A 27,195-nucleotide genomic window follows, 5' to 3' on the forward strand; every position below is an offset into this window, starting at 1 on the left:
AACTCAAAAAAAAATTTTCTTTTGGTATTTATAAAGTAGAACCCTCAGGTGAATGGTTTCTAGAACTTACACAGGATTCCCTAGGCTTGAGCTATGAGTATTTTTAGTCCCATTCATGACATCACCTCTATCTTGAAACGGATATATCAGATTACCTTAGTCTTATGCCATTGAACGTTTGACTCATCCAACTCTCTTTGGTGTGAACCCATGCTCTCCAGGCCACACAAGCCTTCCTATAGTGTGCAGAGCACTGAGTCACGGAGTAACTTTGGTACCTTTGGCAGTGTTTCCCCAGAGAAAATCAAGAGAGGATTTCTGATCACAATTTAACTTCCAAGGCAGCTTGACCACAGGGCCAGAATGGAGTAATCCCTGGGATTCAAAACCACCAGACCAGGGGACAGTTATAGGACTGAGTTGCAGTGAATTCCTTGCTATTATGGTTTACACTCAAGTCTCATTTATGAGTCTACCTCTCAGGGCCTAGTCACAACAATACCCTGAAAGAGTAAGTGTTTGACTTTTCAAAGCAGAGGGCCCCACCCATTTGGCACTGATTAGATAAGGTTTTCTCAGTCTTTTAAAACCACAGAGCCCTTTAATATATGTCAAATTCTGATGTCCCACCACCATCTTTCAACATGTCCAAGCCAAATAAGTACATCTTAGAGATAGATGTCCCCACCGGCTAAGAAGATTCTACTCTACGTAGTACTACGTGAAATAACCATAGGGCTTATGTCCTAAATAATGATTCAGTATATTGTGTGTATGTGTAGATGCTAGCTGTAGAGATTTTGATAAAATCTGCCCCACCCTCCAGCCCCATTTGAGAGTCACTGCACCCTCTCACTAAAACTCCCATCACCACCCTAGATGATGCTTCTATAAGAATTACAGATAAATACCTTCTGATTTCTGCAGAAGAAACTTGACTTACTTATGGTAGAGTTAGTTTAGGGTTGGTGAGAGACCAAGGCTTGAGTGAAGGGAGTGGTGAAATTTGAAGAAGTAACTTGTTATCTAATTATTAAGTGCATACATAATGGTTAGTACTGGTGATGGTGGTGGTACTAACTCCTGTGTGTATGTGTGTGTGTGTGTGTGTGTGTGTGGTGAGTGTGGAGTCTGAGAATGGGGTGTGTGAATGCAGATGTGCATTCACACATTCATGTTTGTGTACACGAATGAGAATGTTTATATAAAGACAAAGAAAACACAATCCTTGCGTTCAAAGAGTTCTAATTAAGTGGTAGAAACATGAACATATCCATCAGGTCCCTCCTAGGTAACAGTGTTAATACAAACTGTGCAATATCTTCTCCACCTCTGTCCCATCACAAGTCAAAGCCACTTATAGCACAGACGTCCCTCCAGAGTCCAGTGTGTCATGTGGTCAGGTGGGGATTCCTTGGTACAGGAGACACTGGACCAGTAAATATTTTTTCCTTCATCCATCCTCCTCCATTACAACAGTTTCACTAATAAATTCCCCAACATCTACAGCTTCTCTTCTGAGTGAAAACACAGTTAGAAACCATTTTAAATTGTCTTTACAACTATTATTCAAACTTGGAAATTGAAGTAGGTGATCTCTAGACATTTTCATTTTTTCTTAAACATGTTCTGCACACATACATAGTTTTTATACCTCTAAGAACAAATAATTTAAATGTCCTTTCTTTTTCCTGATAGTTGTTAAGTAATGGATATCAAATATTAGTAGCTGAGTGGGTGACCAATAACCACAGTACATTCTGCTACTACTCTGAGAAGCATTACCAGGGAAGTAGAAAATTTATGAGAACAATTACAGAAGTGACAATGGTTAAACAAGTATCTTACACAAAACTCAGCTAACTGAATCTTTGTGCTCGATAGATTACTCAAATAATTTCCATATGGAGGACACTTTATTGTTTAGAATATCTTTTTTTCACATACATAGATCATTTGACCTTCAAAAAATATAACAAAAGTTTAAGGAAACTACAGATTGGACAGAGTAAATAGGTTACCCAAATCCAGAGGGTAGGGTGTCTGTGTGTGTGTGTGTGTGTGTGTGTGTGTGTGTGTGCGTGTTTATGCAGGCAGATCTAATCCTTAAATTTTGAACTTTTCACTTCTGAGCTCATGATCTTTTCCATTAATTATACCACAAAGCTTTCCTGATATGCAAAGCTGCTTTTAACATTAGGAAAAGAAGTGAAAAGAAACTTGTACAGAATTCTCCAGTCAATTGTCCAATATGTTTATGGACTTAAGAGCTGCTCAAATTATGAAACTTAAAATATAAACACAGTGACTTTTCATTTGTGTGGTAAACCTAAATGAACCATTATGAGCGCCACTAAAAGCACTACTTAAGAAATATGTATTAAAATTAAGAGTAATCAAGAGAGAGAAAAACTAATAATATAAATGGTGAGTATAAGAAAAATATCAATATTTTAAAAGTTCATCCTTTATTATAAAGGTTTAAGTACACATAATTCAAGACAAAAGATATAAATATGTATGGATGTATATAGGGTTTATATGTTTGTAAACATATGCTTTATGAATTTTTATGTTTATATTTTTATATAGAAACAAAACTGAGCATTATTTGATGCTAAATCCATTGGGTGAAAGTTTGCAGGAGGACAGGATTTGCACAGTCTCAATTTATCACCCTAAATACGATTACAAAAAGATAGCTTTACAGTGAATAAATCTGGTCGATACTACCTTACTGAACTGATCACCACTAATGGGACAAACTGACATCAAACGTGCTGTAATCTGAAGAACACAACGTTAACAAAAATGTTTAATTTGAATCTAAGAATGAGAAAATAATATACAAAACCAAATCAGATTAAGGATCATTCTAGAAAACCACCAGCCTAAACTTCTCAAAAAATGCCAGTCATAAAAGATAAAAAAAAAATGAAAGAACTCATCCATTTTATTGAAAACTAAATAGAAATGATAACAAAAGGCAGTGTGACATCCTTGTTTGATTCCTGGATCAAAAATAAAGCAGTTATAAAAGACATTATTGGAAAAACTGGGGAATTTAAATATGATCTGTGTATGTTAATAAATATTGTATTAGAGTTAAATTTCTTTGGTGTGAGAATGGTATGGTTATTTGGAGACTGCTTTGTACACAGGAGATAAATGTTGAAGTATTTAGGAATGAAATATCTTAAATGCATGATATAGTATCTGCAGCTTACTTTCAAATTGTTCAGAAAAAACACTGAGTGATAAGAGCTAAAGCAAATATGCGGAAATGTTAACAACTGGTAAATCTAGGTGAAAGACATATAGAAGTTCATTGTACTACTTTTCTGTAGGATTGAAACTTTTTTTTTTGCGGTACGTGGGCCTCTCACTGTTGTGGCCTCTCCTGTTGCGGAGCACGGGCTCCGGACGCGCAGGCTCAGCGGCCATGGCTCAAGGGCCTAGCCACTCTGAGCCATGTGGGATCTTCCCGGACCGGGGCACGAACCCGTGTCCCCTGCATCGGCAGGCGGACTCTCAATCACTGCGCCACCAGGGAAGCCCTGAAACTTCTGAAAATATGTTGGGAAAAATAAAACCAAATGAAATCGTTCTTTAAATTCTTTATTTCATATGCCGATTTCAGCAATACTGAAATACAAGTTTAACATACATGTACTTACTCTTTCTAAAGATTTAGAATATGAAATGTTGAATAATGTTACAAATTACAATCAAAATTTAAAACAAAGTACTTAAGAATAAGACAAAAGAGCTAAAAATTATGTTAAATTTCTAGTGCAAATATTAAAAAAGAATAAAGGATATTGGTGACATTAATATTCAGACTAGGTTTTCCCTATCTTAATTTCTCTGCTCCCTTCCCACTTAAAATCTTAAAAAGTATTTGTTACAAATTGGAAGTACAGAATTGTTAGAAAATCACTGGATGATGAGTTGTATGATTCTCTTTACAGGTACAACCTACTTCTCAGCAATCTGTAAGCCATTGACAGTGTAACTCCATATCCAAGGAAAAAAGCCAAAGCGCGATTTGGCTGGGGAAGGGGTATCAAATATGCAATTGTGTGGTAGATTCGTGCTCCAACAAAGAGCCTGAAGTGCAGGATGGCAGTAGAGAGATCTGGACCACTCAAGGAATACAGAAGGCCAATACCAAGAAATGGCACAATATTTTCGAGGTCATTCAAGTGGGCTCTGTGGAAAAAGATGACTTGTAAAACACAAATTTCAAAATCAGCAGAAATATATTCATTTTTTCCTCTCTTCTGAAACTAAATAGAAGTGTTAATGGATCTTAAACATGCAAAGTAAGATTCATTTTATTTCTCTCAAATTCCCTTGCTTCCTTACCCACTTGACTCTTATTTAGAATGTCTCGTTATCTTGTTTCTTTTATTTGTAGTGTATCTCAACATACAACAGAGAAGGTTTTTTGCACTTTCAAGACTATCAAAACTGCATCTGTATAATAAAACTCACTCCATTTTTATACATATAAAATATTTTTTCTTCTAAGGTCCATACAACAGCAATTCAAGATTCTTCTTATAAAAACTCCTCTTCCGAAAAGAACAAAATCGTTTTGGTTATGATCTTTCTTAAGACTCCTCCCTCACTTGTGCTAGTCTGCAAAATGGCTCCTGAGACCACCCTTGCCCATTCACCCAATCCACTAGGTTGCCAAGAATCAATTTACCAATTTAATATCAAGAAATTCATGCTCTCCACATCCATATAACAGAATACATAACTAGTCTTTCAAACATGGGAAAAAATTTAGCCAACCTATCCTCAAATTGCAAAAGGAATTAGTTAGTAGTGATGGAGCAAAGTGCAAAGTATACACAAAATTGATAGACAATAAAGAGAAAGACATATTTCCTTGATTGGGATTTCATACCACAGCTATAAGAAAACAGAAAGCATGGTTTAGACACAAGTTTTCCTCCAATTCATGGCACCTTGAATACAAGGCACATGTATTATTGACTTGACATTTTTTTAAACTGCTTAATCTTCAAAAATCTGGTACTCCTGTTCAAGTCTCCAGAGTTAAAAATAGCTTAAGAATCTAGACTAGAAATTGAGATTTTGATAGCGCTTATCAGCTATCGATACATATTTCAAAATGAAAAATATTGGTTTTATGTCACTCTCTTTTCTTTTAGCAAAAAACGTAACTATTACATATTGCCTGCTCAATGATCACCATTCTCCTCCCCTCCTTTCCTTTCTCCTGTTTCCGGTAGATTATCCTTTCTCATCACCTTTTTGACAAAGATGATGACAACATAAAGGTATGAAGAATGCGACAGTAACCTAGGTAAGTAACAGTCTTGAAAGATTTAAATAAACAACTGTCTGTTCCTGAATAAAAGCCAAGACAGAAAGGCATGGGAGTTCTTATCCCTTCTCTTTCATGGAACAACCCAAGGGTTACTGAGAGTGAGGTGGGCAAGAAAGGACAGGAATACTATTTCCTACTAAAGAAGAGCCCGCTTCACCAATTACACCAAGGGTATTTGTTTGGGTCCTTTGAACTCTCCTGCTGGACCACAGATACATCTTCATCTCCCATCTTGGCCATGTTACTTTTCTCCTTCACAACATTCTAAAAGGACAGACGTTTTAAAGTTGGGAAAGAACCTATAATGGTGAGACTCTGTGGAAATGTGTTTACTTCTAAGCCTGTGTTAAGCAATTGGCAAAGAGAAGAGAAGAAAGTCAAAGACAATGAGGGGTAAAGAGCTCCAGTGGAGGGAGAGGGAAGGAAGTTCAAAGGCAGGGCTTCCTTGGACCTTACTGGCCCCTCCATTTTTTTCTGGCTTCCCTCTCTCTCTTTATCTTATTCTCTTTTCAATTCTCTTTCCCTGTCCTTGGCCCTCAAAACGGTCTCAGAGATAGCATTCCTTATTGTCCTAGTAAGGCCTGTTTTCAATGGAGCCTCAAACTCTGTGTTAATTTACGCTATTTTATATGCTCTTCTTTTTTAGACCCTGAGCCAGGCACGTGCTTACCCAACTCTCCCAGTCAGCTCCTGCTGTAGTTCAGTATCATCCTTCCACCAGAACCCTTTCTCTGCTCAAACAACAGAACTCATCCTAGAGGGGCAGCTGCCTTCGTTTTCACGTCATTCCTAGACAGCTACCAAAATCTAATACCTGGTAGACATCCATCTTTATGTGTGACCACCTTCTACCGGGGTCTATTTCCCCCCCTCCATCATCCTGTGTTCCTGTTTCCTTTCTCCTTCAGGCAGATGCTCCTTGGGGCAAGCTTGCTCTGACCTTCCCATCAGCCCTGCTCTGTGCTTATGATGCGCCAGTCACACCTTCTTAGTCAGATCAGAACCACTCGGATCTCAGCATCACCCTGACCTTGACCAGAGTTGCTAGACATCTTTGAGAATTATCAGGGGATGGCCAACTACAAAAGGAGCTTCACACCAGACCTGCTGACTCCCTTCTCTTGCCCAAAGTACTTCATGATCAGCATACAGCAGCAGTATGTCCAAATTCCCACAAAGAAAGTTTCCCAAATTGACGTGATCTCTCCTCTCCTTCTCCTAACATTCTTCAGCTTCTTCCTTTATGAAATATTCTTAAATACCCTAGGAACTAATACCCTGTACCTCACGACTTAACATCTAAAGGGAGACTGCTTTATTTCATTCTCTAACTACATGAATGTTGGTCCCCCTCAAGGGCAGGAACCCAGTCTTAAAGCTATTTTATAGCACTCCAATAAAAGAAGTGACCGTGAGACACACACGGTAATCTCTCAATAAATGCTTCCTTCATGCATTGGGGCCAGAAGGGAAGACATCTGGCTCAAATCCTAGCCCATGCTCCAGTTCCTTGAAGAATCCCCAGCGAGTATCACCTGGACTCCACTGAACGGTTTCAGTGAAGGGGTATTCTCTACCTTTGAACATAGCCTATTCTAAACATCTCTCCTCTTCCTAAGTACCACCCCCCTTTTCCTCTTTTGAATGCTACCCTGTATTTCTCCAGCTGCCCTGATTACCGTACAACTTTCTTTTTACCTTGTTGTAGGGAACACATTTGGTCTTGAATTCTTTCTAGAACAAGATGGGATAGGATTAAATAAATGCATAATGTAAAAGGTTTTCTAATCATCACTGATTTCTGTCTGCCCAGAATATAACTAACTTTAGGCTACTTATCTTGACATTTCAACACATATTACTTTATATTTTTAATTAAGTGTTCCATATGTGTAGAATGTATTAATTTTATCACTATTGCATACCTGAAAGCATAATTTTCACTTCCTTTGTAGCCAAGTTCTGTCCCTGTCACTGAAATACGCTAATAGAAATAACGTGATAATTACATGTGGAAGTAATGAAAAAGAAAAATTCTAGGTTAAAAATGCAAAGTGGAGATTCTGGAAACTCTTTCTCTGAAAAGTATCTCCAAAAGAGATTTGTTAGTAGGAAATTTTTTGATGGGACTGATCCGATCTCAAAAAAATACACCTGGAAACTGGATGCCTTGCCTTTCCTGGACACTCTCTTTCTTGCCGCACTGAAAAGCCAGTGTCTGATCGCCAGGAGGCGCTGGACACACAGTGGCTGCACCTCCTCAAGGACACTGACTCCTTTCACAGCTAAGGTCAATCATTCTCACTAAATTTTATTTGTTGTTCACAACCTGATGAGATCAGCTTAGATAATGGCTTTCTCCTTTAGAAATACAATCCCATGGGCAAGGAGAGACAGAAGTAGGGGCTGGGAAGGGAGAGTGGGGAGGAATCTAAAAATCCCCCAATAAAATACCTGTTGCTAAGTTTTCATAGGTGAGACTTACTTTGATCTTCCTTTCAAACTTACTAATGCTACTAAAGGTCTAATTGTTGTCACTTTCAAGTTCTGGGCAATTTTATGAGCATAGGGTCATGATTAGCATCATGTATTTGATTACCTTCCCTAAAAGGGATGCACAAAAAGGATGAGATAAAGCTTTAAACTGCTTACTTTCTCTTTAGTGGTTTTGATAACTCCACAAAGCTTTATTCACCTTTTCTAATTTTTATTCTTTTTCATCATAACACATATAGTTTTCCTCTGATACTGTTTGAAATTTTCACATTGATTCTTTGAGAGATTCCTGAGACTATTTTAGATCCATATTCTTGACACAATCCATTTTAAAACTGGCCACTTTGGGGTTTCCCTGGTGGCGCAGTGGTTGAGAGTCCACCTGCTGATGCAGGGGACACGGGTTCGTGCCCCGGTCCGGGAGGATCCCATATGCTGCGGAGCGGCTGGGCCCGTGAGCCATGGCCGCTGAGCCTGCACATCCAGAGCCTGTGCTCCGCAAAAAAAAAAAAAACCTGGCCACTTTAATCAGTAGGACTGCTGAATTAACAAATATATAACTAAGTGAAGCAAAAGTTAAAATTTTATTCTATCTAGCATAGACTTCCTCTTAGAAAAAGCCATTCTTGCTTGATAAATAATTTGAGATTAAACTTTTGCATAAATAAAAAAATTAAATTTCGGTACTGGAGGAGCAGAGAAGTACATGGGGTAAAAGAACAGCCTGCAAAATGGTGTAATGCTGACCATTTTGTGAGGTGACAAGGGCACAATGCAACTTTCCCAGGGAGAGGATGCTGAAGGACAGAGCACTGTAACATACAACTTGAAATGTTTGTGTTGCCATACTGTAAACTCTGCACCTTGATTTAGTCAGGTCTATTTTTATCACATTTTTAACTTGATTTGTTGACAGAGTTGAGGAAAGAACCAAGTTTACATCAGCCTAACAAAATGCAGAACACGGAAACATGCACAAATGCAGGATTGCAGACTGAGTTAATCTTGAGACTATATACCATAAGGGAATCTGCAGAGATCTTGGGAGGGGCTTCAGACTTTCCAGGAAGTCAAAAGTGATGATGCAAATATGATCTAGATTCCAAAGGGATTTGATGCTGCAGCAGATACATGAATTACAGAAGTAAATTTTTTTCTTTCAGTCCCCATTTCATTATCTATTTATACTCAACAAATTGAAGAAGTGTAGTCAAATATATTCATGATGTTTCATATCTTAACTATTCATCACAAAACTAAATATCTAAATGTTTATGTATGGCTATGAAAACTCTTCACTGCTTCTTTAATTTTATATAATTTTGCTTATCCTGTGAAATGTGTCTAGAATTGTACTCCAGTTTAGATGAGCATTAGAAAATACTAAATGAAGACGGTACATAACTTTAATGTTTCACATGTTAGAAAAAGGTAACTAATGGATTGGCAATGGAATCTCAATATAAAAAATTCTGCGGTGGGGAGAAGGTTGGCCAAGATGGTGACAGAGGGGACTCCTGAACTCCCCTCTTTCCACAGATACACCAAATGGACAGTTACACATGGAGCAATTACCTCTGAAAGAAATCCAGAAACTAGCTGAGCAACTTCTACTCATTGAGAGAATGAGAAAATACGCACATCGAAATGGATAAGGAAAGGCTGAGAAAATCTTGCTATAAACCCCACCCCCAGAACAGCACCATACAGTCGGAAAGGAATTCTCAACTCCCAGCTTCTCCCTGAGGAGAAAAGGGTTTAGAACTCATATTTAGTGACCCAACCTTTAAGACTTTCACCCAAAAACAGGCCCCCACCAAAACATCTAACTCTGTAAGTCAGTGAGGATTGCATTTTGGAGACCCAAAGGACTATAGCAAACAAAAGCAAAGTTGTTAACAGGTGCATGAGACTTGCTGTAGCTATTCCCCCAGGACTCAGTACAGAGGGAACAGGCAAAAATGCCGACCTCCCAGTCTTTCCCAGATAGAGATCCACCTGCATACTTTAAAAACTGCTACCTAAAGGTCAAGCTTCCAGTTAGCCTGCGTCTAGGGTCTGGCTTTGATCCTTCCTAGGAAAGCCAGTAGACACCTGCTCCATTTTCTCCTTCTAGCCCAAAACAAGTCGCCAGTATCTCCCCAGAAGGAGCTTACACACATCTGCACCTCAGCTTTTATGGCTGCAGCCCAAGTGATGGGTCTCTGGATCACCTGGCTCTGACAGCCAATAGTGGTACCATTCACAAGTCCCACAGGAATACAGCAAACAAAGGAGCAGTTCTCAACAAGCACAAGCACTTGCCGCAGCTACCCCCACCCCCAAGGCTCAGTGAAGAGGGAGCAGGCAAAAATGTCCATCTTCCAGTCTTTCCCTAAAAGGCATTCATCTGTATATTTTAAAGCTGCTGCTGAGGGTCAGGCTCCTAATTCAGTATGCATCTAGGGGCTGGCTATAATCCTCCTCAGAGACTGGAGAAGCCAGAAGACACATCCCTCACCTTCTCCCTCTAGCCCTCCAAGTTGCCAGTATCTCCTTGGAAGGAGCTTGTACGCACTTCTGGCACCCCAACTTTTGCAGTTACTACTGAAGGGACAGGCTCCTGGATTGCCTGGCTCTGACAGCCAATGGGGCTTGCATTCATGACTTCCACAGGACTACAGCAAACAAGGAAGCAGTTTCTTTTTTTTTTTTTGCGGTACTTGGGCCTCTCACTGTTGCGACCTCTCCCGTCGCGGAGCACAGGCTCCGGACGCGCAGGCTCAGCGGCCATGGCTCACGGGCCCAGCCGCTCCGTGGCATGTGGGATCTTCCCGGACCGGGGCACGAACCCGTGTCCCCTGCATCGGCAGGCGGACTCTCAACCACTGCGCCACCAGGGAAGCCCGGAAGCAGTTTCTTAATAGGTACAAGAGCTCTCCCCACAGCTATACACATGAGCCCAGGAAAAATGCCCAAATCCCAGTTTCTCTCTGGAAGGGGCTTAACTACCTACTTTCCCAGCTGTTGTTTGAGAGTCCAGCTTCCAATCTGCTTGCAGCTAGCTGCTGACTGTGATCCTCCCCTTTGGAACACCTGAAAAGTCTTGGCACACACTCAAAAACTGGGAGCCAGTAGAAACAAAGAAGGCAGCTTGGACAATCACAAAGGCTTGAGAGACAACCAGGAGCTCAAGCTAATTGACAAGGTTCATCTCCCACATGAGACCACTCTGTCAAGACTGGGAGTGGTGGTTGTTTTATCTAATGCACAGAAACCAACACAGAGAATAAAGAAAAATAAAGAAACAGAGAAATATGTTCTAAACAAAAGAACAAGATAAATCTACAGAAACAGACCTTACTGAAACAGAGATAAGTGATTTACCTGATGGAAATATTGGTCATAAGATGCTCATCAAGGTCAGGAGAGCAATGCATGAGCAAAGTGAGAATTTCAACAGAAATAGAAAATATTTTTAAAGTAACAAACAGAAATCACAGAGTTGAAGAATATGACTGAATTAAAAAATTCAATAAAGGAGGTCACAACAGATTAGATGAAGCGGAAGAAAGGTTCAGCAAACTTGAAGACAGTGCAGCAGAATTCATCCATCAGAGAAACAAAAAGAAAAAATAATGAAGAGTGACAACAGCTTAAGGAACTTATTGGAAAACCCTCAAAAAGACCAATATATGCATTATAGAGGTAACAGAAGTATGAGACTGAAAAGGGGGCAGAAACTTACCCAAAGAAGTAATGACTGAAAATGTTCCTAATCTGAAGAAAGAAATAGACATTCAACTACAAAAACCGCAGAAAGTACCAAAACAGATGAATCCAAAGAGACCCACACCAAGACACGTTATAATTAACTTATCAAAAGTTAAAGACAAGGAGAGAAGCTTAAAAGCAGCAAGAGAAAAGCAACTTGTTTCATACAAGGGAACCCACATAAGATTATCAGCAGAATTTTTTATCAGAAATTTTGCAAGCCAGAGAGAGTGGGATGATATATTCAAAGTTCTGTAAGAAAAAAACTACCAACTAAGAATACATTACCCAACCGATCCTTCTCAAACTCTTCCAAAAAAATAAAAGAGGAGGGAACATTTACAAACTCATTTTACAAATCCAGTATTACCCTGATATCCAAGTCAGATAAGGACACTACAAGAAAAGAAAATTACAGGCCAATATCCCTGATGAACACGAGGCAAAAATCCCCAACAAAATATTAGCAAAACAAATTAAACAGTTTAATTGAAAGGATCAAAAGCATCATACTCCACTATCAAGTGAGATTTATTCCAGGGATGCAAGGATAGTTCAACATCTGCAAATCAATCTGTGTGATACTCTACATTAACAAAATGAAAGATAAAAATCTTCTCAGGGGCTTCCCTGGTGGCACAGTGGTTGAGAATCTGCCTGCCAATGCAGGGGACACGGGTTTGAGCCCTGGTCTGGGAAGATCCCACATGCCGCGGAGCAACTGGGCCCGTGAGCCACAACTACTGAGCCTGCGCTTCTAGAGCCTGTGCTCCGCAACAAGAGAGGCCGTGACAGTGAGAGGCCCGCGCACCGTCATGAAGAGTGGCCCCTGCTCGCCGCAACTAGAGAAAGCCCTCATACAGAAACGAAGACCCAACACAGCCAAAAATAAACAAATAAATTAATTTTTTAAAAATCTTCTCAATAGAAGCAGAAAAAGCATTTGACAACCCAAAACCCTTTCATGATAAAAACTCACAACAGACTGGTTATAGATGGAATGTACTTCAATGTAATAAAGGCTATATGTGATAAGTCCACAGCTAACATGGTTCTCAATGGTGAAAAGCCAAAAATTTTTCCTCTAAGATCAGGAACAAGACAAGGATGCCCATTCTCATCACTTTTATTCAACATAGTACTGGAAATCCTAGTCAGAGCAATTAATCAAGAAAAAGAAATAGTCATCCAAAACAGAAAGAAAGAAGTAAAACTGTCTCTATTTGTAGATGATATGATATTATATTAAAAACACTCACCTAATTCCACCAAAAACTGTTAGAAGTAATAAATGAATTCAGTATAGTCTCAGGATATGAAATCAATAAACAAAAATATTTTGTTGGAGAATATCAAAGCCAAATTCTTGCTCAAATTTCAATAAAACTACAATGAAAAAAAATCAGTTGCATTTCTATACACTAACAATGAACTATCAGAAAGAGAAACTTAAAAAACAATTCCATTTAAAATAGCAGCAAAAAGAATAAAATACTTAGAAATTAATTTAAACAAAGAGGTGAAAGATCTATACACTGAAAACTATAAGACACTGATGACAGAAATAAAAGTCATAAATAAATGAAAAGATATTCTCTTTTCATAGATTGGAAGAATTAATATTAATATTGCTAAAATGTCCACACTACCCAAAGCAATCTACAGATTTAATGTACTCCCTCTCAAAATCCCAGTGGCATTTTTAAAGAACTTTTTTAAAATCCCAAAATTTGTGTGAAACCACAAATGACCCTGAATATCCAAAGCAATCTTGAGAAATAAAAACAAAGCTGGAGGCATCATACTTCCTGATTTCAAACTACATTAAAAAACTATAGTAATCCAGGCAGTATTGTATTGGCATAAAAGCAGACACATCGTTCAAAGGAACAGAACAGAGAGTCCAGAAATAAACCCATACATAGTCAATTATTTTTTTACAAAGGAGCCAAGAATACACAATAGGGAAGGACAGCCTCTGCAATAAATTGTGTCAGGAAAACTACATTTCCACAAGCAAAATAATGAAACTGGACCCTATCTTACACCATACACAAAAATCAACTCAAAATGGATTAAAAACTTGAACATAAGACCTGAAACCATAAAACTTCTAGAAGGAAAAGACAGTCGGTAAGCTCTTTGACATTGGCCTTAGCAATGATTTTTTAGATTTGACACCAAAAGCAAAGACAACAAAAGCAAAAACAAACAAATGAGACTCCATCAAATCAAAAAACTTCTGCTCAGCAAAAGAAACCATCGACAAAATTGAAAGGCAACTTATGGAATAGGAGGAAATATTTGCAAACCACATATCTGATAAGGGCTTATATTCAAAATATATAAGGAACTCATACAATTCCATAGCCCAAAACAAATAAACAAGTAAAAATAACTCAATTAAAAAAGGAGACCCCATTAGCCATTTTTCCAAAGAAGACATCCAACTGGCCAAGAGGTACATAAAAGGTGCTCAACATCACCAATCATCCTAAATCAAAATGAGTTATCACATTATACCTGTTAGGATGGCTACTATGAAAAGGACAAGAGATAGAAAATGCTTGCCAGGTTGTGGAGAAAAGGGAACTCTTCCACACTGTTGCTGGGAATGTAAACTGGTACAACCACTATGGAAAACAGTATGGAAGTTCCTCAAACAATTAAAAAGAGAACTACCATTATCCCAAAGAGATGTCTGCACTTCCATATTCATTGCAGCATTATTCACAACAGCCAAGACATGGAAACAACCTAACCATACACACACACACACACACTGGAATATTATTTAGTCTTAAAAAAAAAAAAAGGAAATCCTGTCATTTGGATGAAACTGGAGGGCATTAGGCAAAATGAAATAATTAAGACAGAGAAAAACAAATATTATATGGTATTACTTATACACGGAATCTACCAAAAGGAAAAAAATCAAATTCATAGAAACAGAAAGTAGTGGTAGCCAGGGCGCTAGAGGTTGGGGGAAATACGGAGAGGTTGATAAAAAGGTACGAATCGTCAGTCATAAGATGAACAACGTCTGAGGATCTAAAGTATAACATGCTGACTATAGTTTATAACACTGTATTGTGTTACTGTATAACTGAAAGTTGCTATAGGAGTAGAAATTAAATGTTCTCACCAAAAAAGAGAGGAGGGGAAATGAAATATGTGAGGTGATGGATGTGTTAATTAACTCAATAGAGGGAATTCTTTCACAACATATACATATATCAAATGACATTGTACACTTCAAACATCTTACAATTTTATTTGTCAATAATACCTCTGTAAAGATGAAAAAAAGTTTGCAATTTACATGACTTTATGCCAAGGATTAAGAAATATACTCCAGAACTAGAATTCAATGTGCTTTTAAAATAAGTATATTCCTGGTATTATTAGGAAACTGTGTAGATGGTATCTTGGCTTACTGCTTTTCACTGTTCACTGCATTCTCAGTATATTAAACATAATATCTACAAAGAAGAGAGAGAGAGAGATTGGAAAGGGAGAGATTTCCCAAGTTCATATTTTGAATCTTATGCAAAAATACCTAGTTCTTCAAACTTTTACACAAACTGACAGTTTCATCTCTGGAGAAAGATGACAAAAACTGCAAGAATCTACCATCCTCATTTCACCTCCTACCTGTCATTACTTTTGATAAATCCCTACACAGAACAAAGTCATTAACCCCAACAAAGTGCACAGAAAAGCTAAATTGGAAATATGTGCAATCACAGTGATAGTTGGAGACACCTAGATCGCTAATTTTCTATAATTATATGGACTAGGTAAAATGACAGACTTTTCTTCCTTCTTTCTTCAAGACCCCAACATCCTCACTTAACTCTGGTCCCCAAATTCTTTGATCAAGTAAATCATTTCAGAAGACAGTGGGTTCACCTTCGTACACGTTCCACTCTGTCATCTGTCCGAAGATACTTCTTGGCAATCTCTCCTTTGCCAAAGCTTGCGCAGTCTTCCGGGTTGGCAAAAACCTATTCCAAATAAAGAGGAAAAAACCTATTTCAAATGCCAAGTAACACGGGGGTAACTGTATCTGATAAGTTATTTACATTTTAACGGAAGGAAATACAGGCATCCAAGTTGGCCATTATGAAAAAAAAAATGGGAGCAATAGATCAAACCCAGGGGTAGCAGAAAGCATCTCTCCTTAAAATCTGAATTTTTATTAACAGTGTAAAAACAAATTTTAAGAGAAGCATAAATAACGTAAATAAAAACCAATGTATAAAAATAGGGAAAAGGAAGCCAAAATGGAAAAACAGAGCATAATTCTAAGTCCTCATTGACTATTACGGTGAACTGGCATTTTTTTACAGTAATGTTGGTGCACTTGCCCTCAAGAGTATTAATATTTCTAACTGGTTGGCTCATATGAAAGTCATAAGTTTACTTGCCAAGGATATCAGAGAACAGGCATGCAGCATAAAAGGGTGAGGGGCAGGAAAAGTATTTTGTACTTTGTTAGGATATATGTGCCTCTTTTCTTTTTCTGAATTAACTAGAAGTTTGCGTTGAACAATACAGTGAAATATAAGAAGTTGAATCGCATTCCTATAAACACCAAGGACATGTTCTAGGGCATACTTCATGCATTCCTTCCTGCCATTATTATGATGTTTGAAATGAGTTCCCCATTCCCTGAAACTTGAAACATGCATTTAAAAATATTTAAGTATGTCCCAGTATTTAATAATATATAATAAAGAAAAACACGAACTCTAAAATTAGCCTTAATTTAAGCTGAGGAACGTCATAAATATTATAATATTATTCTTAATATGACATGAGCATTTATTTCAGGTAAAGATGTTGAGGAGAACTGATGGGCAGCAGTGTGATACAGTATCAGCTCTTGAGGTCAGATCTGTCTGTCTTGTCCTTAAATAATTGCCTGGCACACAGTGGATGTTCAATAAATACATTTCGCATAAGTAAATAAAGGTATTACAATGTAAAGTGCATGAGATTTTCATTTAAACCAATCTGAATTTGAATCTCAGCCTCACCCTTTATTGCTGTGTAACCTTGGGAAAGCTACTTAATCTCTCTGACTTGTATTTCCTCATCTATAAAATGGGAACAGTAATGCTCATCTCACATGATAATGCTAACAATTATGTAAAATGCTTCCATGATCCGACACACACACAGAGTGGCATGGCTCCTAACATATATCACTGGCACTCCACAAACTGGAATTCCCTTCCCCTTTTAAGACAAGCAACATTTCTGCTATCCTTGGTGCCATGACATTTCTAGAGGACAGTGTGGATTTGGTGGTAGCAGCCACTTTATAGCCTGCTGCTCTAACACCTTGCCCCATTAGAGAGTTAAACATGTGGGTATGTGCCCCCCATTAAAATGCAGATATCCCTGGGAAGAAATGACACCTCAAGACAGTAATGAGGAAATACCTTAGGAAGGACTGTGACTTCTAGATAAAAGCAAGGCTCTGGAGGACAAAAACTCAGGACAGGGACTAAAAGAGAAATGATGGTTTCCAGAAAGAAGCTGCTGAATAGGCACAGGGACCACACCAATCAAGAGCATTTAACTTTGTCGATGTAGCTTTGCTTTACCCCCATCACTGTTGTCATAAACCCTGCCTGAATATAGGTTATGTGTTTCAAAAACTTTCTACCACCCTCTCCAAGCCTCCAGTTTTAAAAAAATCATTCTTATCACAATGGGTAGAAATATTATCCACTTAAGAATTCATAACCACACAAAATTCAAATGTCTTATCCCAATCATAAGAGGTTCTGCTGATAATAAGAACTTTAATTCTATCCCCAAAGGCATATCCTTGACTGTAACAGAGCTGAAAACACCAGTTCACTGTCTAGAAAATGACTATTTTCTAAACTCTAGTAGGCAAAATTAACTTCAAAATCACAAAAAGTTTCCTTGAAAACTTTGATACTCCAGAAATCTCATATGCTAAGTGGCATGACAAAAGGTAAAAGCTACAATGAAAAAACTATTTACTAGTTTCTAGGAAAAAGCACCCATTCCATAAATATATCAGAACCACCTGTACCAAATGATTACATATTTCATTTGCAGTATTACAATATGCCACTGGGCTTTACAAAAAATAATTTAAGAAAATTGCTTTCCAGAATCTCAACTCTTAAAAGAAAATACTGCCTCCAATGTCTTACCTTTCTTGTCAATCTATAGAATGCAGTTGCAGTACTCATAAACATCATTTTTGAAAGAACAATCGTTGTGTAGGAGGCAAAGGCCATGAATACTTCATTCTCCATTAGATGCGTGAGGTCGACCATTGTTTCAATTTTGGTCTGGAATCTTAAAAAAATTTTAGACAAGATAGGAAAAAGCAGACAGAAATACCCCAAATAACTTGACAGTCACTTGACGTGCTTATACTGCAGCATTAACCACACTGTTCTTAAAGATATCTTGGGTAGGGCTTCCCTGGTGGCGCAGTGGTTGAGAGTCCGTCTGCCGATGCAGGGGACACGGGTTCGTGCCCCAGTCTGGGAAGACCCCACATGCCGCGGAGCGGCTGGGCCCGTGAACCATGGCCGCTGAGCCTGCGTGTCCGGAGCTTGTGCTCCGCAACGGGAGAGGCCACAACAGTGAGAGGCCCACGTACCGCAAAAAAAAAAAAAAAAAAAAAGATATTCTGGGTTATTTGAAGAAGAAATAATCAGTTAGGTTTAATGCCAAAATGAATACTATTATGGTTTTTTCTAGTTCTATATCATTAAGCTTGAAGACATCAAACAAGTACTGAGTGAAAATGAAAATGCAGGGGGTATTACAAGTGAAAATAAACAGGTGAACTGCTCTAAAGATAGAAATATAATCATATTTTTGCATCAAGATGAGCCACAAGTTGGACACACACAAAAACAGAATCCATGGATCTCTTCAGAAACATCAAACTACGTACATAGTACTTAGTATCATTAATGTTCGATTAGAAATGCTTAAGTTCTAACATATGTCCTCCTTTACAAACCCAACTTAACAGCCTTTTGTCCTTTCAGTCGTATTCAAGATCTCAGACTCCAGGGTTCTAATTCCAGTCACACCATTTTGCTATTAACCTTGGTTGAGAAACTTAGCCTCTGTGAAACTGAATTTCTTCATTTGTAAGGTAGGAATAGTAATACCTCCTAACTTAGCGTGTTGTTGTCAGGATTTAATTGAGATAACATGTGGAACATACCTAACACAGTGCCTGGCCCATGAAAACCCTCAATAAAGTTTATGATCTCCTGTTCACAATCACTGCTGTCATCAAGACCATGGTCATCATTCACATCAACACACATGAAGAGGGTGAAGCAGGATAATGGAAACATAAAATAACAGGCTTGCAAATGCAAGGTGAAAAATTGGCATTTATGATGCTTTTGTAGAAGGCACAAGGGGAGGAGGATTAACTTTACGTAAGTCTTCAGGTCACTTCACATTCCATATTTACTTCCACCTAAAAGCAGTCAGGAGTAAACTGAAGGTAACGCCCTGAGTCTGGTGTCGGAAGTATAACCGGGAAAGTGCTCAGGAAGGAGACAGAGGCACACACGGGTGATGCTGAAGTCCAAGTGGGTAGAAACTTAGGGTAAAGCTGAAATTCCGCACTATCTGAGAGTAATTCTTTTTAACCTCCTCTGTTCTATTATCAACCCCACTACCTACATCTTCTATGTCTTCTACATAAACAAATATCTTTTCTCATACCCAAGCTTAAACGCTATTTTTCAGGCTTAGCACGGAGTGTTGTCTCCTGTAGACCATATCTGTTCCTGCCTTTAAAACTCAACCCCTGCACGCAACCTAGAGTGATCATTCTGATCAATCTATCTATCTACCAATAATCTGTAAACCTACATATCTTTCTATACTCTGCTACCGGTCATGCAGTTGTCTGTATGTTACTGTTGAATGGGACATAAATCACATATATAATACATGTATATTTAATTTTATAAGACTTGGCTACACATCCAATTATACCACGTACTTTATGTGCATTGCCTTACATAATTTTCATAACCATAAAATTATAATTCTCATAAGTATATCTATTCTACAGATGAATGAAATGGAAATCTGAGATACTTAGCGGCCATGCTGGGACACAAACCCAGGTCTCTGACCTCACGTCTTGTATACCAACCACACTGCACTGTCTCCTTCAAGAGACTGCAAACCGCTTAATTCTGATTCAACTAACACTGACTGAGTGCCTACCCTGCAGCTGGCAGCGCTGGCATGCCTTCCATCTGTTATCTTCCTTCCTTTTCCAATTATGCTGCAAGTTAAGTATTACTCCCATTTTGCAAATAAAAAACCCAAAGCTTCTTAAGCAACCCCTATTTTAAAAGGTAGGCTAAAAATATACTCCTTGGATTCAGACAAATAGAAATGTACAGTTGACCCCTGAATAACATGGGTTTGTACTGTGTGGGTCCATTTATATTTGGATTTTTTCAATACTAAATACCAGCATGCTAAACAATTAGCAGCTGGTTGAATCTGCAGATGCAGAACCATGGATACAGAGGAACCGAGTATAAGAAGGGGGCGGAGGTAAGTCATACGTGGATTTTCGACCGCGTGGAAGGCTGGCCCCCCTAACCCCCCACATTGTTCAAGGCTCAACCGTATTTAGTTTAAATACACACACACACACACACACACACACAGTAGCAAATTAACCCACCTCCAACAGTCAGCAGTCTTGAAAGCAAGTATGTTAGATAGATGCTGCCAACTAAAAATAGCACTCACCATCTGATTCTACAAGCAGGAAGTCACTAGCCAATGCCATCGCTGACCTTTAACACACCCTGAAAGGAGTTCAGGGCAGGGCAGGAATGAGGCACTGTGTGCTCTGGGGAAAAGTGGCAGAAGAGGCCTTCAGAGAGTTAGCTATTTTCAGGAGAAATTTTTATGAGCCCAATTTTTTGTATCTTCTCATACCTAGAAAAGCACTAACATCGTTAGTGGAGACATCTGTTCCTCATAACCAGCAGCAAACTTCTACTAAGATGTGTGTTTGAGTGCACATACCTGCTTCAGCAAAATCATATATATACTGATACCCACACCTCCTCAAGAGCTACAGTCCTCAGAAAGCCCCAACTACAGCTGAACTCCCAGCTCTCACGTTGTGTGTTTTTTTCAGTTGACGTTTCTCAGTGCAAAATAATACTTTTAGCAACATTTAATGTATCTGCTCTTGTTCTAGTATGGCCGGGGGGGGGGGGGCGGGGGGAGGGAGTCATGAATAAACTGCACTCTCCTTCAGCATGCAGGTAGAGTAATTAGCTTAATAAGGAAGCCCTAAGTCCTATGCCTCTGGACAGAGATATGAAGAAACACAACAGAGGTGTTAATTTTTTTTTAATTTAAGAAATGTTTATCAAGTAGGAAATGCTGCTATTCAACCATCATTTTAAAAGTCAGTTTCTGTACCTCCCCACCAATGTTCTCAGAATGAAGTGTATTTAGCAACCAGAGGATGGTTTTCTCTCAGTGCAAATGGGTATAGAAAGGATAGAGAAAAAGTAGAAGACTTCCAGACCTGTTGGTGGGAAAACAACACAAAGACATGAGCAGTTGGAGGCAAAGGTCAATGGGAGGCTTTTTGTCTAAATGTGAACAACACACAAAGTGTCCTTTACACAGAGAGTTTCTCAATCACCAAAATGTGCCTTAGCTCAAGTCTGTGGCTTTTGGGAGCTTCTGGTATCACACACTATGGGTCCACAAATCGCCTCTCAGGATCAACATGGTCCACTCCCAGCACATCTGAGGGTGGGGTGAGGAGAGTTAAAGACAAGGCATTAAGAAATAGGGGTCATTTACAGCACAAAATTAGGTGGTGCTGATCTAGACTTTCTTTTTTGAAGCTAATTTGTCAGTAAGTTGCCTTGAACCTGCATCATGCCTGGGCACTGCACTCTAAAAATAGTTAGTGGAAACTTTGTACATGAAAGGTCACCAGGAGGGAGGAGAGCAGTATAGTAGTAATAATACTTCAGAGGGTAAAGTGTTCAGTGATTTGAGTAGTCTAGGAGTGCAGTAGAAATAATCTAAGAAAAGTAAGCAGAGCAAAACATGAAACTTGGTGATGAGTTATAGAAAATAAATGATTCCAATGATGTATTCTATTTGGACAGTGTACTGTTCCTTTTATTGTCCAGCATTGGTTGGCACAGTGGAGAATATCTCTACCTATATCGCCAGAGTGGGGGGCTCAGTCCCCTAATGTGGAGGTGATGCCTTTACAAAGGACAAAGAGCTGTGTGTCGAGCTCACACAGACTGTGCAACTAGACTGTGGTCCAGGTGGATGCAACTCTGCCACTTACCCACTGTGATTAATTTACCTTACCTGTAAAAATGAGGTTAATAATACTTCCTCCCTCACAGGACTCTTGTGAGCATTAAGTGAATAACGTGCTTAGAAAGGCAGTGGGACCCAGTAAGTGCTATACAAGTATTTGGTAAATAAATAAGTGCTGTTCTAGGCACTGAGGATACAATTTTAGAGTTTTCAAAAGCCATCACATTATCTCACTTGAGAATTTGGAGAACTCTAAGGTACTCAGAGCAAATATTTGTCTCTACCTTTAACATATAAGGAAACTGAGGCCCAGAGAGGTAGAATGAGTAATTGACCCAAATTCACAGTGGAGGGCCCAAGACTGGAGCCCAGCTTTCTCAAGTGTTGAACTTGTGGGCTATCTACCATCAAGGCTAAACATTTTAGACTTCCCTGGCCTTCTGGGGACCTCCTTCTGTCAAATCCCCTTCCTGTCTTGTCCCCCGCACCCCCCAGAATCCCACCCCTGCTCCCTTAGTATCTACCACAGTTGAGTGATAGATACTACCAACTGAGAAATATTCCTCTTCTCTTTATAGGCCGTTAGCCAAAAAGAGCAAAGTTCTCTTATCTATAGCAGCCTTTCTACATCAATATTGTGCAACACACAGTATGTGAGCACGCATTCCCATGGCCATGACTCTGCAATTTTAGACTTTTTAAAGCAACAGAACAGTATCCATGAGACAAAGGAAAAAGATAATTCAGTGGTCTCATTGCTGTTTATGAGTTCTAGATTTTACTGAATAGACTGAGGTGACTGCAGACAAGGCCTGCAAGTTTCAGGGCCCAGGTGTTGGGAGGAAAATGCTTCTGGCTCTGGTGGGGGGGAGGTGGGGGGAGGCCGTTACCAGGGGCCTATGCTGACCTCTTCTGGACTCAGCATTTAAGAAACTCCACTCTCAAACAAACCCTCAGAAAAACTGTCCTTGTCTGCCACAGAGAGTAATATTCAAATTTGGACCGATTTGCCATTTTTCAAGATGAACAAAGGTGGTCAACACACATAGGCCTCTTATTTTGGAAGAAGCAGAAGACAGTAAAACTCAATACCAGCCTAACTCCCAGGGGATGCAAAAGGTGTGTCTAGTTTTCATAGCAGGCTAGGGATCTGAGGACACTGGGCTAGACTGGGTTAAAGCCTGTTAGCTGGAGACCTGGAGAAGTTTCCAAGGCCATTATTCAACAATGTTTGATTACAGCCCAATTGGCACGTTCTTGGATAGTAAACAGGCAGAGGAAAAAGGAGAAAATAAATGTGGTGCCTGGACTACTAAGAGGCCTTGGGACTATTTCAAAGGAAGCAGGGAGATGGAATCTGCATGCACCCTGGTCCCCACCACCCCAGTCCAGCAACAGCAGTAACAGCTGAGGCCTGAACTCCCAAAGAAGGCTTCCTTTCTCCTTTACTCCTTCCACGTGGCTTTCGCCTCCAGACCTGGGGGCTGAGAATCCTCCCAGGGTTCCAGTCAGCAGACTCTAACAATCTCCAATTCATCTAATAGGGTCTAGTTCATGTCCTCCTCCACTTTGTTAATTATTATTATTTTTTAACTTTGCTAATGTTTCTGTGGCTTATCAAAGCAAACCAAGAGAAGCAAGTCCTGTCTTTCAGGAGGTACAAAGGCCAGTTTGCCCTTGAACTCGGAGCCGCTGCAGGATTTTACACCCTTAGGATGAACAGAAGTTGCTTAAACTGCAACCACTTTCTAGATTACTATTACTTGCACGTACTTTTTATTCCCCAAAAGTTCAAGGGGGCCCTTTCAAAGTGGATGCTACCTTGGTCTGAGAATACAAAGTGGGTCAATCATCACTTAAACACAAAAAGACTTATTCTCTCAAGTTTTAGTCCTGGAGCTTGACAATTCACCTGCAAGGGGGACAGGAATGAAACTCCCTTTTAAAAGTGATGGACTGAAAAGCAAACATATAGCAGCTACATGGAACAAAGAAGCTTCAGGTCGGCAGAGACCCTCAAGCTTACACCTGCCACCCCGGTCCCCTTCCCGCCGCCTCCCTCTCCTTACCCGCCGCTTACACACCCCTCCCGGGCACGTACTGTGAATCCGAGCAGGAGAAAGACAGCGACCTGGTCCCAGAGGCGGGTTGCGCAGGCGCTCGGTGACTTTCATTGCGAGGGCGGGCGGGTGGGAGGCAGGCGCCACGCCCTCTCTGGTTAATTTCCTCGGAACTTGCTCTCGGGCGCCGAAAGCACGACTTCCAACCTCGCCAAGGCCCTCCCCTAAATCGCCTGATTTTTCTCCCCCTGGAGTAACCCCCGCCCACCGGTTCTCCTCTCTAAACCCTTCTTTTTGGCGCCGGCGCAAAGTCTCCTCCCGAAAGGCCATTTCCCCTCTGCAGCGCCTCGGGACGTTAGCCATTGTATTGGGACACATCAAGTTTGGGCGTGGGAGAGGAGGGAAAGGAGGCCGACTTATATGTAGCCGCAAACAATTTTAAAAGATCTCAATGTTGAAAGCTTTGAAAGCTTTAGAGAATATTCAGATCTCGGGGGCTGGGGGGACGCTGATTAGAAGTCTTTGATAAATCAATTACCTTTTGTTGAACTTCTCTTTCCCTGCTCTGGTGGCAAAGCTTCCTCGAAAGGCTGGCACTGACACAATGTAACATTTGGTGAAGATCACCTATAGTCTTCCAGTCTTCCAAATCCGTGATCCTAGACAATTTGCCTCCTCATTCTGTCCCCTCCTGTTCAGAGTCCAAAATGGAACTGGAGGAGCTTAAACTGGATCATTACAGTCCATTACACAATTCATTACACAATCAGTTTAGTATGGTTTTTTGCAGGGACTTTCAAGAATGTTAGGGTTAGAAGGTGTAGTTATTCTAACACCAATATCTAGATTAAGGATATTTCCAAGCTTCCTAGTACCCACAACAGTATTTATGGATCTAACTTCCATGGCTTTATGTAAACATGTTTAAGGATTTATGCTTTCCATCTACGTTACTTCTCACTTGGTCATACTTCTCATCCATTTACCACCTGCTATGTGTGGTGTACTTCCTTTTTTCTTTTTTTTTGTCCTAATTCTACCTCCTTTAGACTTTAAAGGGTGCCTCCAGGACTAGCTAAGATTTGATGGACAAATCCATATTCTACCAAAAAAGGAAGTAAGATTTACCAGTTTGCTCTAGGAAACAGCAATTAATCACAGGCCTGAGAACAGTTTCTATAGGAGCATATCAGTAGAAGTATCGGAAAATCTAGCATCAGCAGACGTTAGTGCTTCATTTTCATTGTCTGTGTCTTTTGAAAACTACATATATTTATTCTCCTATCTTGGTAATGTACACTGGAACCTGGCTGTGACACTGACTGGAATAGGGCAGAATGTGAGATAATTCTGAATTCCTGCCAAGGGATTTTAGTCCTACAAGTATTTAAAAGACTCTTTTCATTTATTATGAGGTAATACAGCTCTAATCTTGTGGATAAATTTACAGAAAAAGGTACAGTGAGCTATTATTTAAATAATTGATATACAGAATTCCAGGTGAGCGGTTCTAACAGGTTTTTGAAAAGAAAGGAGCACCAAACTCATCTGATGCTCTAATTATAAAATGACTTCAAACTATTAATCAATCAATGAATAAATACTGGATTCCTGCTCTCCATAAACCATGTACAATTATTGCCTGTCTGTTATATATATATGAAACTGTCTTTGGCACAATAATCAGCACTTGCCTATAATGAATGAATTTAGTAGACAGTTACGTCGTGAATGCAAGGCACTTGGTTTGATGCTAAAATCCAAAACTAAGATAAATAACATCAAATAATTGTGCTCAAGGAGTTTACAATCAGGTAGACACAAAAGCCGGAAAAAAGAAGTTGCCACTAAACTTAAGGATGAAAAGATTTCAATTTAGCAATGAGAATGATAATTGGGGTATGATCTACAGCAGTAACAGGAAAAAGGTTATGAAAAAATTTAGATTTCTGCTCATCTTTGTTGTATGCTCTTAGATGAGTAAGGAAGAGAATGAGTTATTTTTTCAGCTTGTTTTATTTTGGGTAAAGGTAAGGGTACAAACTTGGAACCCTCCATTTTAAGCCTATAATGAAATCTTTCAGGGAAACTCGAGCCAAAGTTCAGGACAAGTAATTCCACAGTAAATATTAAAACAGTTTAAAAGGTCACTGATTTGGGGTGGGGAGAGCAAAGGTCATTCAGCAAAATGTAGCCGCTACAACAAAGAAAATGGAGGTCAAATCAGAAAGATCTGGAAGAACAAAGCGTTAGAAATCTAGCCGATCCTGCCTTTTAAAAAACAGACAAACGAGAAATGTCAGAAAGGATTGCTATCACCACTAGACTAGGTTTCCAGTAAAGTGGGAAGGAATCAGGTGCCCCTCACTCCTTTTAATTTTCTTAGATCTTTGTTTTTTTCTCTAAATCCATAGAACAGATGCCCCCACAAATCTGAAACTAAGGGTACAGACCCTTCTTGGAGATTTCAGTGAACATATGTGAGAACGTGTCTTAAGATTAAGGGAAGCAAAAAGTGAAATAAAAATAAGTAACATTCTAAACATACAAATATTATTTTAGAATTATAGTATACTTTTTAAAGGTATTCTAGATTGTTTGTCTCTCCCAAAAAACCCTATAAGGGAGTTCTTATTTTTCCTATTTTATAGATACTGAGATCCAGAGGAGTTTGGAAATTGTACTAACTTCTGAAATAAAATATGAACCTCATACCTGCTGGAGTTAAAAGAAGCCACAATGAGAGGAACAGGACTAAAAAAAATGATAAAACTCATGAAGCTAATCCAGAGAATGTGGTAAAGGTTTAGGATAAACAAGTGGGTCAAAAGAACAGAATAGAATCCAGAAATAGAATCACACTCAGTTGGTCAATTGATTTTCAGCAAAGGTTCCAAAGCAATGCAATAGAGAAAGGAAAGTTTTCAATGAATGGAGCTGGAACAAACGGAGAGCCATATGGAAAAAAAAGGAACTTCAACCCCCAGCTCACACCATACACAAAAATAATTCAAGGTGGATCACAGACCTAAAGGCTAACACTATAAAGCTTCTACAACAAAACACAGGAAAATATCTTCATGACCTTGGAGTAGGCAAAGATTTCTTAGGCCAGACACAAAAAGCATTATCCGTAAGAGAAAAAAAATGATAAAT

General features: G+C 39.3%; 1 protein-coding gene across 8 annotated transcripts in view; it reads right to left on the reverse strand.

The window, feature by feature from the left end:
- Positions 1-3,602: 3,602 nt before the first annotated feature.
- MGST1 (microsomal glutathione S-transferase 1) overlaps positions 3,603-27,195 on the reverse strand; it is a 29,351-nt gene continuing 5,758 nt past the window's right edge. The window contains exons 1-4 of one of the 8 annotated variants that reach the window (XM_060166806.1): positions 24,578-24,718; positions 17,815-17,962; positions 15,527-15,621; positions 3,603-4,212 (exon numbers count right to left, since the gene is read on the reverse strand). In XM_060166806.1, coding sequence (XP_060022789.1) covers positions 3,966-4,212; positions 15,527-15,621; positions 17,815-17,940 — 468 coding nt within the window. In that variant the 5' untranslated portion in view covers positions 17,941-17,962; positions 24,578-24,718 and the 3' untranslated portion in view covers positions 3,603-3,965. Of the gene's footprint in view, positions 4,213-14,908; positions 15,097-15,526; positions 15,622-17,814; positions 17,963-20,351; positions 20,372-20,419; positions 20,519-24,048; positions 24,170-24,577; positions 24,719-27,195 lie in introns of those variants that run through there. The other 7 variants (XM_060166805.1, XM_060166804.1, XM_060166810.1 and 4 more) reach the window with 7 other exon arrangements.

The sequence above is a fragment of the Lagenorhynchus albirostris genome, chromosome 11 (assembly GCF_949774975.1).
Source record: "Lagenorhynchus albirostris chromosome 11, mLagAlb1.1, whole genome shotgun sequence".
Lineage (NCBI taxonomy): Eukaryota > Metazoa > Chordata > Mammalia > Artiodactyla > Delphinidae > Lagenorhynchus > Lagenorhynchus albirostris.